Source organism: Dipodomys spectabilis, unplaced genomic scaffold (genome assembly GCF_019054845.1).
Source record: "Dipodomys spectabilis isolate Male_0828 unplaced genomic scaffold, ASM1905484v1 ptg000023l, whole genome shotgun sequence".
In the NCBI taxonomy this organism is placed as follows: domain Eukaryota; kingdom Metazoa; phylum Chordata; class Mammalia; order Rodentia; family Heteromyidae; genus Dipodomys; species Dipodomys spectabilis.
In genome coordinates this window covers 7,714,256-7,730,199 of record NW_024870700.1, presented here as the reverse complement: position 1 = coordinate 7,730,199, position 15,944 = coordinate 7,714,256, and the positions used below count along the sequence as shown (strand labels likewise).

Genomic DNA, 15,944 nt, shown 5'->3' with positions numbered 1-15,944 from the left:
ATATTATATACATATATGTATATACATATGCATGCTATCTGCATATTATACATATTATATATATAATGTATGAGATGGATATATGTATAGTATATGCATATTACATATATATGTATATACATATGCATATTATCTGCATATTATATGTATTATATATATAATTTATGAGATGGACATATAGTCAGCCCCACACAGCTGTGCATTTGTTAATTCTTTCATCTGCCCATTCAAAAAAATTCACCAAAACAAGGTACAGTGTTGTGTTGTGGATGAAAGAACCCTCGTTTACCTTTCTAGGATCTTTGCATGCATGTTCTGTTATTATAGAATGTTTTTTTTCCGTCTGTTCCTGCTTAGCAGCCTACCTAAGTGTTATTTGTCCTTTAGATGTGTCATTTTATAAAGGAAGATTTGTTGTTGTTGGGTTTTTTTGGGGGGGTTCACTCGATTACATTATGCTCCATGATATTCTCTCATGTCATTCTGCCCTTATTATAAGCCCCATTGTCATGTGTATTTGCTTGTACAGTTGTTAGGTTATGCATACAATTACAGATAAAATTATCTGTCACCTAGCTAGTGACAGCTCAATAGCTCCATTTCTACTCTGATCACCCTTCGATCTCTAGTGCTCAGCACTGAGGTTGTTAGAGAGAGATGGGGAACAGGATATTGCCCTTCTCATTGCTGTTTCCCTTCGGTGTCTTCAGTTTGATTTGCAAGAAAGGAAGTATCATAGGTACTTTTATAGTATTGATATACTGATAATATTGGAATACATTTGTATGCCACTCTGCTTCTTAAACGCAGTTGATAATTATTTAAAGCATTCAAGTATCTGGGTAAGGATTGACTCCATCTTGATGATGCCAAATTTCTCATTATTTAAATTTTTCTTTTTTCTTTCTTTCTTTTTTTTGGGAGGGGGGTCCGGTCCTGGGGCCTGAACTCTGGGTCAACTCTTCAGCTCAAGGTTAGCGCGCTACCACTTGAGCCACAGCACCACTTCTGGCTTTTTTCTTTTTGCTTATGTGGTGCTGAGGAATCGAACCCAGGGCCTCAGGCATGCAAGGCAAGCACTCTAACACTGAGCCACCTTTCCAGCCCCTTCATTATTTAAATTTTTATCCCATGGCTTTTTTGTTGTTGTTGTTGTTGGTTGTGGGGCTTGAACTCTGCCTGGGTGCTGTCTCTGAACTCTTCAGCTCAAGGTGAATGCTCTACCACTTGAGCTACAGCACCACTTCTGGTTTTGGAGATAAGAGTCTTACAGACTTTCCTGCCAAAACTGGCTTTGAACGAAGATCCTCAGATCTCAGTCTCCTGAGTAGCTAGGATTACAGCCATGAGCCACCAGCTCCTGGCATCCCATTGTTTTTTTTGGTCTGGTCATGAGGCCTGAACTCTGGGCCTGGGCGCTGTCCCTCAGCTCTTCAGCTCAAGGCTGGCGCTCTACCACTTGAGCTGCAGCGCCACTTTGGCTTTTTTCTTTTTGCTTATGTGGTGCTGAGGGATCGAACCCAGGGCCTCAGGCATGCAAGGCAAGCGCTCTACCACTGAGCCACCTTCCCACCCCCCATCCCATTGTTTTTTAAGAGCATGTCCTGATGGATTTTCACTATTGTACAGGGCAAACTTAAATATCACAAATCATTTTGTAATGAAAATATATAAAATGATTCTAGTAATACCAGTTCTTCTCTATAGTTAAGTTTATCTTAAATACTTTAGGGGATTTCCCTCCCCCACTTTTTTTTTCTTACTATGTGTAGACAATTATTTGTTATTGCAAAGATACTAAAATCTTGGCTTTTAAAATACGATTGTGTCTTGGTATATATAAGACATAGAATTAAATGAAGAAAATTAATCTATATATTTTGAACTAATGTTTGAATACTCTATATTCTTGTAGGAGACAGAGATGCCACTAATCAATCAATCAATCAATCAATCAATCTAAAATAATAGCAAGTTTTTTTTTTTGATGCTTAATACCTTGGAAATGGTAGAGATCATTATGCTACTATCTCAAATGCTATGAAATAACAAAGGTTTTATGTCACCTCTCTCTCTCTCTCTTTTTTTTTTTTTGTCAGTTGTGGGGCCTGAACTCTTGGCCTTGGCACTGTCCCTCAGCTCTTCAGCTCAAAGCTAGTGCTCTACCACTTGAGTCACAGCGCCACTTCCGGCCTTTTCTACTTATGTGGTGCTGAGGAATTGAACCCTGGGCCCCATGCATGCAAGGCAAGCACTCTACCACTGAGCCACCTTCCTAGCCCTTGTTTCACCTCTCATAAAGACTCCACTGAGACTATGTTGACAGATCAGATAAGAAAACAATTCCTTTGCACTTATAATTTGATCGGTAGGATTTGCTCAGTGGGACTTTCTCTTTTCATATTTGAGAAGTATAATACCAATCCTTACATCTTCTCTGGTAGGCAGATGCTAAGTCTGTGATTGCTTTATAAATTGGTATGGAAGTAGAACACTATTTTTGCAAAAATCCATCCAGATTTCTAACTTAATTATTTTCTTCAAAAAAGATTGTCTCCTAAAATATGAAAGTATCTTTATTTATTTATATATTTATTTTTAGTGTTTTAAATGCTTTATTTTTTTTATTGGGAAAATACTGTACAGAGGGGTTACAATTACATGGGCAAGATAATGAGTACATTTCTTATCAAGCATTGTAGCTTCCTCCTCTGTTTCCCCTTCCCATCCCTTCCCCTCCCCACCCTCCCCTCACCAAAGTTGTGAAGTTCGTTTTTGACATAACGGCCTGTACATCTCATTGTTGCAATGATGTGAACTTGAGATAGTGTGTTATGTCACTTAAATATTAGGTTGATGAAATCTATAAAGCATCAAACTATGAGATGTCTGCAGTTCACAGAAGGGAGTTTGTTGGTAGGTATTCAGCTCTTTGAGTTTTAAGCAATTTGAAGGTCACCTCCCATTTTGATTTGTTCCCACACTGATGATCTTTGACCCAGAAAGGTACTAATTTTTTTTTAAGTTTTATTGTAGAACTTCTCCCAGATCTATGATCCTAGGTTAGCACCTTATCTGACTCTCTTCATTTAGTTTCCAATGAAGTCAACATTTCCCTTGGAGGTCAGAGTTTAAAATAAAAAAAACAACAACCCAACAGTTTTATAAATTAAGTGATTTTACCTTCTAGTGATTCAGCTGAAGATTCAGGTTTCTGTTTCTTCATCTGACTCGTATATCTTACAGCATGCTAAGTCTCTGGCCTCCCTTCTCCATTGAAATTGCTCTTTCCAAGGTCCCCACAGACTGACAAATGCAGTTGACTGTTTTCTGCCCTGGTCTTTCCTGAGCTTGCTTGCGGTGGGTTTTGATACCTCTTCCCCACTATGCCTCTGTATTGATTTCTGTGTTCTATGAATTTATTAGTCAATACTCAGTGACCCCGGCAGATGACATAACTATGAGCAAGACGTGTATGTTTCTTCCCTGTGTGGAAGCTTTGCTTGCTTGATACTGTACTTATTATACAAAGGCTAGTCCTAGACAGATGGGTGAGGTATGTCTCTGCTAGGTGTAGTTGTATGAATGTGTGCAATGTTTTTTAAAAAACATTCCCCACCTGTACAAGGAAGACAATAAAAATACCTATTTAATAATTTCAAAAAGGACTCAAATGAGATGGGTTATAAACCATTTAGCGTCCTGCATGACAGTTCTTTCCATTCTTACTGTCAGGGGCTTTCGTCTCTCTGGTTGGCATTCTTAAGTTTGGCCTTAGCACTCCCAATCCAACGTTGATAATGCAGCTCCCTTCATTTCACACCCCCCACTTCTGCTGGCTCCTCCATTATCCACTTAGGATCTGCTGTGCCCTGGGCCAGGCTGGGCCCTACCTTTTGCTCCTTCACCTGGCTTCCATTACAGTTCATCTGCTGTGGTGTTCTGTTCTTCCTTACTGGGTCCTTGTAACAACTGTCTGTGTTCCTCTGTTGTAGCCCAATCACAGGCAGTGTATAACTTGTAGGGGCCCACGGGAGAAAAAAAAGACATGTCTTTTTTTAACACAATGTCCTTAAATGTGGTATAACTGTACCCTGAAATACATGATTAAACGTATCCAGGAAGTGCTTGGTTTCTAAGGAAGAGTGTTATTCTCTCAGTGCCAGGTGTTGCGCTGGTGCTAGGCAGGCAGATTTCAATGGGACAAGCACCTTGTTTTCAAGCAATGAGCAGTCTGAGCTGCTATGAGATAGTACACAAGGGTCAACCAACAGGCCCCTGCCACAAAGGAGATGGATTCTGTTTCCTTCAGGGATAAAGGACACCAGCGTTTTGGGCATCAGCCTTTGCAAGGAGGTGATTTAGTATTATTTTAAAATTCTGACTTTCAGCTTCCACATTAACGAGAATGGTTTATTCTAAATCCTGCTTCTTGAGGGAATGTATTCTTATAGACCCAAATGTCAAGCTGTCATAGCGTCTTGCGATTTGAGGAGACGAGCATTGTCTATACGTTTCGGGTGTTTTACTGCAAGGTGGGAGATTTGCGTCAACTGTAGGTGGGAACTGAGCACTTGTCTGTGCTGAGAGATTTCCCTGTGCGTTTTGCCTTTTGAGATGAGGTTTAAAATGGAAGCCGTGGCTATTGATTTGCAGAAGTTGCAGTGATCTTTCTCAGGACTCTTTTTCTTCTTTTCGGATGTGCACTTCAGCAACAGTGGAAAGAAAAATCTTTCTTGGTTAATTTGACATTACGGTGTCTATGAGACCACTGCGAATAGAGTTAGAGTATTATCCTTAAAATATTTCAAACCTGTAAAAAAATTCAGCTTTATTCAATGATACATGTAACGTTTTGGCCTCTGGTATGCCTAGTGACATCATTTAAAAACGAACAGTTATTGTGTCTTAAAGTAGAACAGTGCCTTGTAGAGCAGCAAAGTTTTCTTGTGGCTACAATCTTGCACTACAGTGGCTTTTATTTTGTTGCCTCTGGTTTGTATTTTTTTTGAGGGGGGCGGTGTTTCTTTGAGATTCTGGCATTGATAGTAGAACCTGAGCTTGCTGGACTGTTTTTATGTCTGTTCACTAATTGCAAGGACTTTTTCATTTAAATGAAATGCCAGTTGCGACGCACCCCCCCTCTCCTCTTTTATTGCTTGTAGAACCTAAGCTTTTAGGAGATCAAGTCTTCAATATTTGGAAACAATCCATGGGATATTTTCAGTGGTATTTTGGATTCTTTAGTTCAGGAAAAATGTTGTAGAGTACGGATTCTGAATTTAGTTTTGGGGAGGAATTTCATAACCAGAAAGTTTCTTACTTGGGAGTACTATCATTGAATGTAGGCATTGAGTGTGTGTTAGATTTTTTTTTTTTAAATTTATGACATGATGATGTAAGGATTTGGCATAAAAAGAATGTTGTTGAGGAAAATGTGTTGATGCATTTCCAACATAATCAAATCAGGAGGACATGGTTTGATAAGCCCAAAGAAATGAGGGTTTTTAAGAGGAGAAGCTGATAGTCTCAAATTAAAGCAAAAACAAGGTTAAGTCAGGGGAACAAATAGTATTATGCTGGTTCTGTAATCCTGACAGCAGCTAACAACAGAGCAGTTGGAGTAGGGGGGAATATCCTCTGATTTGTTCTGTCCTCACATTAGAGGGCTGGGCAGGCAAATGCTATTATCCTCAACTCTGGTTGTGGTATTGTGAATGAGCACGTTTGTTGAAGGACAATCTTGTAATGTAGCCGCGGGAGAGTGTGACGATGTGTTCATCTCCCTAGGTGATGTTCTCACGAGCATCTGCACATCGCATCTGTGAAACGAAAGCCAGTGTGATAGATTCCTCCATAAAGGGAGTCATTCTCTTAGATTTTTCTCTTTATTACTCACTTTGATTGTGTGTGTGTGTGTGTGTGTGTGTGTGTGTGTGTGTGTGTGTGTGTGTGTGTGTGTGTCCGTCCTAGAGCTTGAACTCAGGGCCTGAGCACTGTCCCTGAGCTTTTTTGCTCAAGGCTAAAAGCTCTACCACTTGAGACACAGCTCCACTTCTAACTTTTGGAGTCGTTTCATTGGAGATAAGAGTCTCAGGGACTTTCCTGCCCAGGATGGCTTTGAACCGTGATCTTCAGGTCTCAGCTTCTGGTAGCTAGAATTTAATAGATGTGAGCCACCAGCGCCTGGCCTTCATGTTGATTTTTTTCTTTGTCAAAGTGACCTAATTTGGCTGACACAATTGTTTGAGTAGAGTAAGCATGGTGTTTAACGGAGCAGCTTAGGGATGAGGGGAGGGGGAGGGGAGAGCAGAGGGCCTTTTGGGAAACATCTGGAGCTTCTTTTAATTTTGCCACAGATCTAGGTCTGATTTAACATAGTCTATTTAAACACAAATGAACAATACGTTCATTCTCATTAATGCCTTAGATGTGTTCAGACGGTGAACTAAAGTTTACTTTCTTGGCTTCTAAACAAATGAATTAACTTCTGTGGGAAATTTGTGGGCCTGAGGATGGAGGATAGTATCTCTTTTGCTTCAACACATTTACTGTCTCTTTTGGTGAGCATTTCTTGGTTTGTTCTGTCAGTTGTGGGGTTTGAACTCATGGCCTGGGCACGGTCCCTGAACTCTTGCAATCAAGGTTGGCGCGCTACCACTTTGAGCCACAGCTTTCCTTCCAGTTTTCTAGTGGTTAACTGGAGATAGGAGTCTCACAGATTTTCCTGCTCAGGCTGGCTTTGAACCATGATCCTCAGATCTAGGCTAGGCTTACAGGTGTGAGCTCTTTTCTTCGGATCCGGCTTCCCTGACATTCGCTTTTTCCTTTCTCTTGAGGTTTGAAGTTCGAGGAAATCCAAGAGAGATTTGGCGAGGAGTTCTTTAAGATATGCTTTGACGAGAACGAGCGCGTCCTTCGCGCGGTGGGCGGCACCTTGCAGGACTTCTTTAATGGCTTCGATGCGTTGTTGGAACACATTAGAACTTCCTTTGGGAAACAAGCCACCATGGAATCGCCTTCCTTCCTGTGCAAAGAGCTCCCCGAAGGGACCCTGATGCTCCACTACTTCCATCCGCATCACGTCGTGGGGTTTGCCATGCTGGGCATGATCAAGGCGGCGGGCAAGAAGATCTACCGTGTGGATGTGGAAGTGGAGCAGGCTGCCAACGAGAAGCTGTGCTCCGAGGCTTCCAAGCCCGGCAACTGCAGCTGTCTGACTTTCCTCATCAAGGTGTGTGAAAACACCAACCTCACCAAGAGCCTGCCCCAGGGCACTTCCCGCGATCCGGGGGACCTCAGAATTAGCATCAACACCTTCTGCAGAGCCTTCCCTTTCCACTTGATGTTTGACCCCAACCTGTCAGTCCTGCAGCTCGGGGAAGGCCTGCGCAAGCAGCTGCGATGCGACACCCACAAACTGCTCAAGTTTCAGGACTGCTTTGAGATCGTTTCCCCGAAGATCGACGCTACCTTCGAGAGAGTCCTCCTGCGGCTGTCCACTCCGTTCGTGATCAGGACCAAGCCCGAGGCGTCCAGCACCGACAATAAAGACAAGGTGAGTACAGGCAAGTTGGCCCTGGACTTGAGATGGGTGAGGGGAGCTGGTAGAAGGGATGATTATCTCCACAAATGACACGCTGGCTACCCTTGTTAATTATTTAGAGCACGAGAGCTTTAAGTGCCATCTAGAAGATTACTGGTCCCTGGATGTATATGTAAAGGGGCTGGCCCTGTTCCCAGTCGTTTGCATAATGCTTCCCTCCCTCATTAATTTATTTCAGTACACGAAAGCACACATTTACTAATACTGGACATAGCAATTACAGAAATGATGGGACCAACTCAAAAGTCTCATAGTAGCTACTCAGGACTATTTCCAGTGTTGATGACAAAACTGATTTCATCCCACGAGGCCTTGCTGCTCTATACATAAATAAAGGTTAAAAATGTGGTATCTTCTCATTCCACATTGCAGGAACCTACACTCTGCATGCTATATTTGTGTTACTATACCGAATAAGGGAAGATCTAGAAGCTGGAAACGGATGATCCTAAGGGTTCTGCTGTTATTTTATTCTAGTATTGAAACAGGAATTCCTTCTCTTCTTAGTACTTCACTGCTGTGAGAACACAGCGAATACTAGGTATTTTCATTGTGGATTTCCTTGAATTCTTTTTGAGAGATCTGGGTTCTAAGTCATACAATATCAATGAAAAAGTACCAGAAAACAATCCTAAAATAGTCAAGTTTAAGCACAAATTTTCTCCTACAGATAAAACGTTTTAAAAAGTAAATGCTAATATAAATAATGAAATATAAAAAAAATCAGCGATGAGCATTTTTTTGCCCTTGGTAATAGAGTGTCAGTGATTTTTTTTAAAGAAAGAAATACACTGTTAATTTTCAGAACAGATAATCTGAACAGTCAATCAGTTTCGAATAAAATAGCTTCCTACCATTTTCTGTAGAGGTAAGTCAAATTCTCTCAGCGTCCTCATCCTGTTTCTAACCTTTTTTTTGGGGGAAGTTATTAGCTATTGGAAATGAGCAGGTTGCTATTTCCTAAATGAACAATTGTAGAAATTCCGAAGAGCTCAATGAAGATTTCCTGAGGATTTTGTATAGTATTGGTTTTTATCATTGATTAGCTTTTATAATTTTGAACTTCAGTAGGATAAACGAAGTATTTGAGAAAGTTTGGGTTGGTGCATATTTATTCAGTGTGACTGAATCGAGCAATTTGGGAAATTAATTCAATTATAGTTTTTAATCATATAGGTCTCAGAATTTGAAATTACTTAAGGACACATCTGGGTTCCAGTTGGGCATATTTAGACATTCTAGTCTGAATGAATTCTGCCTGTCCAATCACATAAAGTTTTTTTTTAAATTTTTACTATTTTAAGTAGTTGTACACGAGTTGCCATTTAACAAAGCAGTTTCTGAATACAGGGCCTCTTGATCTATGTTTCCTCTTGCATCATTTCTCCCCATCTCTCCCAACTCTATTCCTGCCTTCAATTTTCTTAGTTTTGAGGCTAGTCATTAAATGGTAAGACTGTATTCTCCCTTCACCCTCATCCCCTTCCTGTCTTCATTTGTCTACTTCTCTACTCCACCCCCTTCCTTTTAAGTACCGGCGTCTTGGTGTTTCTTTTCTTGAACTGTGAGTTAGTCTTTCTAAAGAATTATACCACTTGAGTTCTCCCCCGAAACCACTATATTTTGATTAATATATTTGGGTACCCTTGCATTGCACCCCAATGTGTTTACTTATATATTTATAAATTTGAGCTACATGAAGGTGCTTTTTAATAATACTTTCAATGTGTAAATGATAAACATATGTAACAATTCTCATTTTGACTTTTGAATCCTGTCAGAATGGAAGAGGCTTGTTCAAGCTGTATTTCTGTGCCTCATTGTGGTAGTTTTAGAACTGGAATCACTCTATTTCCTTAATTTGGAAAGTATTAAAGCTGTCAGTTTAGAAGTTGAATGTTTGGCTAGAATGATTTGAAGCATCTCTGGTCCTTAGAACTGAAATGAGTATTTTTGAAAATATTCTGGAACTAGGATGTATTATAACCAATGTTAATTGCTTCATTTATTTTATAGCTTTGAGAAAAATCAATTCAATTTGAAGTTACTTCTTCCGATTTCCCCCCCTCTATATTTCATTTGGCTTGTATTTCTATTTAATTTGTATACCAGGGTAAGAAATAGACATAATGAAATGGTGACTCAAATGTCAAGGCCCCCTGCCAGTTCCAATAATAAGGAACTGTGCTCATTGAGAAGATACAATTATCATTTAAACATGTCTGTGGCAGTTTAAAAATAAGGCAAGATTTTTAGTTAGAATAAAGGACAGTAATCTGCTCATCATTTTATCTACTTTTCTTACCCAACTGAGTTTACCAATGAAGGACCTTTGGAAAGATTCTGTAGCTCCAAATTAAAAGTATAGTCAGCATTGACATTGAGTCTTAGCCAGATGAATTGCATTTTTGAAGTAGTAGGTCATCATTCTTACTTACAGAAAACAAAAGGGAAATCAGGATTAAAATTAGGTCCTTGCTGATAAGCGCAATCTTGAGATGTAGTATTTCCTCATAATAGCTGAACTTACTAAGATATATCTACATATTACCTGAAGTATTATTCTGTAGTTGGCATTGTACTACTTTAAATAACAAGGTATTAGAAGGTTTTACACTAAAGATTTTCATTAACTGTTTGACTATGCACTCAAATAGCAGTGAATCACTACTATGTCGTTTAAAAAAAAAGTCTTCAGTAGTCACATGATAGGCACTTGCAGATGGAAGTAAAAATGTTTTTAGTAAGTCCTTTTGTGTTGTCAGCTATGAATTGTGTATGACTAGTGATAGAATGGACTCATGAGTAATTTGGTAACATAGCAATTAAGGAGAAAGCCAGCATCCCAGAATCCAGGTAATTTCCATCTTTTTTTTGATCATGGGGCTTGAACTCAAGGCCTAGGTGCTGTCTCTGAGCTCTTTTGCCCAAGGCTAGCACTGTACCACTCTTAACCACAGAACCACATCCGGTTTTCTGATGGTTAATTGGAGATAAGAGTCTCATGGACTTCCCTGCCGGGGCTGGCTTTGAACTAGAATCCTCATATCTCAGCCTTTTGCATAGCTAGGATTACAGGCATGTGCCACCAGCACCTGGTGATGATATCTATCTTGCTTCTGGTATAATGACTACACACATGTAAAGGTGGCCCTCCAGGTGCAAAGCCGCTCTCTGAAGCATCTGATGCAGTGACCATGGCAGGCTTTAGCTCAACAGTGTTGAAGTCAGTAGAGAAGCTTCTAGATGGTTTGGCCAGGTACTGATCCCATCTTCCTCCAGGGCTCATTCATGTCCTCATGTTCATTATTTCTCCCCCTCGCCACCCCTCCCCTCCTTTCCCTCCCAGGTTTTCATCTTTTCTTGAACTCTATTTTTCTTCTCATCATTTTCCCTGGTCAGGCATCAACCATTAGTTATAGATGAATTATTACTAAAGGAAATCAGATACACACCAGTGAATAAACAACTGGATCAGAAATCCACCTTAATTTGTGCTGTGATCTCAGTGTTAGGAGACTTTGGAAATTTCTTAAGTAGATCTTTTGAGTTAACTGTGGTCAATCTGAGAAGAAATCTATTATGGTCAATGAACAGATCTGGGGTTAACATATAGTCATGTAAACCTGGGCCACACTCTGTGTGTGTGTGTGTGTGTGTATGATGGTATAACCAATGTTTGTACAGAGTGTGCAGGTAATGGTCATGATGTGTGGAGAAAAGTGTCAGCCAACTGGGAGAGAGCTGTCTGTGTCAACCCTAATTTTAGATCATTTCCATTCATCTCTGAGCATTAGATTCCTCCATGTGGAAATTAAGAAATCTCGGCTAATCATATTTGCAGTCCTTCCTATGAGGTCAGTCAATCAGAAAGCTTTCTGTAGTTCCTGTGACTCAACCTTCCAAGATTCATTTTCAAGGAAAGACAGGGGGATTGTGACTTAGCTACCAGGAAGAACTCACCTTGTTTTCAAGACTGACCGTAACTCTCTGACAGTCAGGGCTGCTGACCTGAGACAGTTGTGAAGATCAATGATAATCCAGAGAAAATTCTTAACATCTTCAGCACCAATATTAAGGGTTGGGTAAATGTTCCTCACGATTACTGCTGCTTCTGATATTACAGATGTTCTTTAGCATGTTCATAAAATAGAATGTGGGCCCTTCCCATCTCTTCAAGGATTAGAAGCTTACACACGTTGTCCAGGGCCTCTGTGGGGATCAGCTTTCTAGTTACAAACTAGCCCTATTTTAAAATCTGTTGTCAGATTGAGAAAAGTGTAGGACCGAGGGTTTATTACGTGTGTCTACTAATGCCTCTTCTGTTCACTTGTCTGAATACTTCGCAGTGACTTCCAGAACAAAACCGACAGGTTGACTTAGGCACCCACAGAAACAATAGTGGGTTTTCAAAAACAGTAAATAACATGAGTTCTTTCTGACATTCTTGTATTGTTATCTAGTAGAAATGCGTGAAAGAACTTCGATGACACCCTGGAAGGATCCTGGTATTGGAGATCCATCATTGCTGGGCCAGATGAAATAGCATTGCTCTTCCCCTTCCCCTTGTTCTCAGGGCTGGCACTGGGGAAAAGCATACAATTAGATTTGTCTTTTAATTTTTAGAAGTATCTTCCCATTTGTATGATTGATTAGAAGGGGCACCTAAATGCAAGTTAGTTTCAAACAATAGAGGGGGGGGGGCTGGGAAGGTGGCTTAGTGGTAGAATGATTGCCTCGCATGCATGAGGCCCTGGGATCAATTCCTTAGCCCCACATAAGCAGAAAAATAAGCCAGAAGTGGCGCTGTGGCTCAAGTGGTAGGACACTTGCTTTGAGCTGAAGAGCTCAGGGACAGCGCCCAGACCCAGAGTTCAGCTCCCATGACTGACCAAAAAAAGAATAGAGGAGGAAATAACCTCTCTTTTTCAATGGTCATATTCATTAAGTGTTCCTTTACTTTTTCTAAACTGGTATCCATCTTTTCCATCTATTTATCTTAACATACCACGGTGAAACTGCTGAAAGGCAAGTTTCCTGTTGTTTTCAAGAATACATTTTGACAATCATCAAGATATATTGTATTCTTAAACTGCTTTGTTAAATGGCAGCTCCTTTGTATAACTACTTAAAGATGATACTAAAAAAGAATACATTTTGACTTAAACCTTAATTTGGGAAAGTGTAAACATTCTTTCTCTGTTGACATCATGGTATTTTATTAGAGAATTTCAAGTATTAAACTGTAGTTTTAATGATGGCCAACTTGACATGAAGATTTTACGTGTATATTAGCAGATCATCAGACATAACTTCGTCCAAATTAGGTGATGGTTTTCTTTGCTCTTATATGTACAAATGCTATCTTTTAGTTTGAATTTCTGGGGGGCTTAATTTTCTCTAGACCCTGCTGACAACTGCCTTCTAAAGTAGATTAGAAAAATAGATTTTGAAGCAGATATTGGTAATGGCAAGCATGTTAAAATCAACATATAATGCTGTTATGAATAATTGCTATTTTGTATGGAGGACCTAGAAGATAGATTCCATGGTGGATTACATATTACTAACACCATTCTTAGGTTTAAAGTGTGTATTTTTTATCATGTTTTCATTTTGTCAGCAAGAAAGGTTTTCAGTTCTATACTTAACAAACAAGTTGCCTCCTATCAGAAACCAGATCTTATTTAATTCTAGTCTTATAGGTGCTGAGGGGAAAATGAGTCTCTTTAGGTAAAAAAAAAAATGCAGAATCCTTCATTAATTTGCTCCCTTGATTTTTTTTTGGGGGGGGGTCCGGTTGTGGGGCCTGAACTCTGGGCCTGGGCACTGTCCCTCAGCTCTTCAGCTTAAGGCTAGTGTTCTACCACTTGAGCCACAGCGCCACTTCCGGCTTTTTTCTTTTTGCTTATGTGGTGCTGAGGAATCGAATCCAGGGCCTCATGCATGCAAGGCAAGCGCTCTACCACTGAGCCACCTTCCCAGCCCCGTCCCTTGATTTTTAATTTTGAAATTTTTTGTCAGTTGTGAGACTTGAACTCAGGGCCTGGACACTGTCCCTGAGCTTTCTTTTTGCTCACAGCTACCTCTCTACCACTTTGAGTCACAGTGCCACTTGGCTTTTCTGGTGGTTAATTGGAGATAAGAGTTTTATGGACTTTCTTGCGTAGGCTGGCTTTGAGCAGAGGTTTTCAGATCTCGGCCTCCTGAGTAGCTTCGATTATAGGTATAAGCCACCAGTGCCTGGCTGCTCCCTTGTTTTTAAGCTGGAATCATTTTGTTTCAGCCAGTAGATGAATGAACTAAAAAAAAATCTGAAGTGCTGATTTGAACGTGCTGTCTCTTCAGTCTTAATTCATGTGAGCATTTTTGTAATTGCACAAGGAAGTGTGTTTTAATAGATATATGTGATTGACCGATCATCACAACAGTGCAGTTGTAGAAAAATTTGGCACTCTCAAAAGTTGCCTGTCAACATTTGCAGTCTATTTAATATCTGATTCTACCCTAGCCAAAGGCCTATTTCTCATTTCTTTAGACTGGCTCTGCGTCCATTTTTCTTGTAAATATGAGTACGTTTGATTGTTTTTGTTGTTGTCTTATATTGGCATACTTTTGAAGTTTTCTGCGTTGTAAGCATGTAGCAATCATTTATTTTCACAGTATTGTACTTTCCCCCTTGGCTGTGGTAAGTAATGGTGGAGGAAATCGTCACACAGAAGTGTTCTGCATGGCAAATTTAATTTTCCATTTCTCTTGGGCAGATTCATAGAAGGGGAACTGTGGTGTCATAGAAAAAGTGTATGTGTAGATTTTTAAAGAAATTGCCAAGTTTTCCACTTCTCATTTGTACAGCATTACATCATTCCGTGTATATATATTATAATATGTCATATAGGTAATATTATATATGCAATTTGGCTATATCTGTCATTATTTTTGGCTTTTTTGTTTTCAATTAGGGGTTTACTGTATTTCCTGTATAGGGGAGGGAGGTAGTGGGGATCGAATTAAGAGCTCACTCTTACAAAGCAGGGCTCTCTACTACTTGAGCCATGCCTCCAGCATCTTTGTTTTGGCCTAGTTCTTTCCAAGATACAGTCTGGTTTAATGCCTAGGATAACCTGGACTGTGATCTTCCTATTTGTGCTTCCACATGACCTAGGGGATGACAAGCAAGTGCCACCGCATCCAGACATTGTGTTTCCCCATAGCTGGGGTAGCAGGGGTGTGTCACGTCACTGGCACCCAGCCATTGGTTGAGATGGAGTCTTAGAGACTAGACCAGATCTATCATGAGTAGTTAAACATAGTAAAAGTTGTCTTTAAAACTTAATTCAACTTTCATGATGCTTTGTAAAAAGACCATTTATGCTTTTCAGGATCTATGGAATTGAACATTTAGGAAATGCCCAAATAGCAAACACATCCTTACGCACCATTAACAAGTTACCTTCTGGCTTATTTAGTTGTTTGATAATTAGGGCCATCTTCACATTTCTATTCTGATCTCTTCTGAGACAGATCTATTTCTCTTATACTTAAAAATAGGACCCAGACCCATAGTATTTTCCTTTTTCTCTATGACATCATGAATGTAGTTCATCACACTTTGTTTTTCTGAAAAGAATCAAAGTATTTATGCTTGAACCACTAGACTTGGTTCCCTTTCCTTTTCTCTTAAGGCAATGTGTATTTATCATGGAAGTTCATGGGTATTTAAAAAAATATCCGACCTTATCTGCGGAGACAAGTAGAACAAAGTTGATCATTCTTGTTCTTTGAAGAAGTCCAAAGATGGCTATTCCTGGTTAGTGCAAACTTACCTATAATGTTATTGATGGCTACTATTAAGAGTGCTTGCGATCACACGCAAATCCCATTCAAAAGCTTGAGATATCTATTGAACATTCAACACTAGCTTCAGAGATCCTTGAGAAATGAAATGTGTGAGAACATTGCTCTTTTCATATGTGCTTATGGAGATCTTACATTATGAGTTGTAGTACTTTTCTATATTTCTCTATATGCTCTTATGAAATCCATAAGTATAGGTCTTATCCTAAAAGTCCAAGAAACGAGGCGAAAAGGAAATTCTTGCATTTTACTTTGAATTTTATGCTATTTGGACATGTTTCCTAGGTAGTTATTAATTCTGCTTATCTTATTCTTTATTAGATTAACTATGGAAACTCCTTTTTCATTTTTTAATCATATTCTAACTTGCTCTGTAGTTTCAGGGATGTTTTCTGTGCTGTAAGATTGTTATCTGGTAAAAATACAATATGCATTATTTTTATGTGCAATATTTCCGTTCTATATTATCTCTAAAGGAAAT

General features: G+C 39.6%; 1 protein-coding gene across 1 annotated transcript in view; it reads left to right on the top strand.

Annotated features, from left to right (window-relative positions):
- The window catches only part of LOC122104167 (guanylate cyclase soluble subunit alpha-2-like), a 61,352-nt gene extending 46,470 nt beyond the window's left edge, over positions 1-14,882 (top strand). Inside the window, exons 4-5 of the mRNA XM_042674871.1 lie at positions 6,840-7,558; positions 14,772-14,882. Coding sequence (XP_042530805.1) covers positions 7,010-7,558; positions 14,772-14,882 — 660 coding nt within the window. The 5' untranslated portion in view covers positions 6,840-7,009. The remainder of the gene's footprint in view (positions 1-6,839; positions 7,559-14,771) is intronic.
- The last annotated feature ends 1,062 nt before the right edge of the window (positions 14,883-15,944 follow it).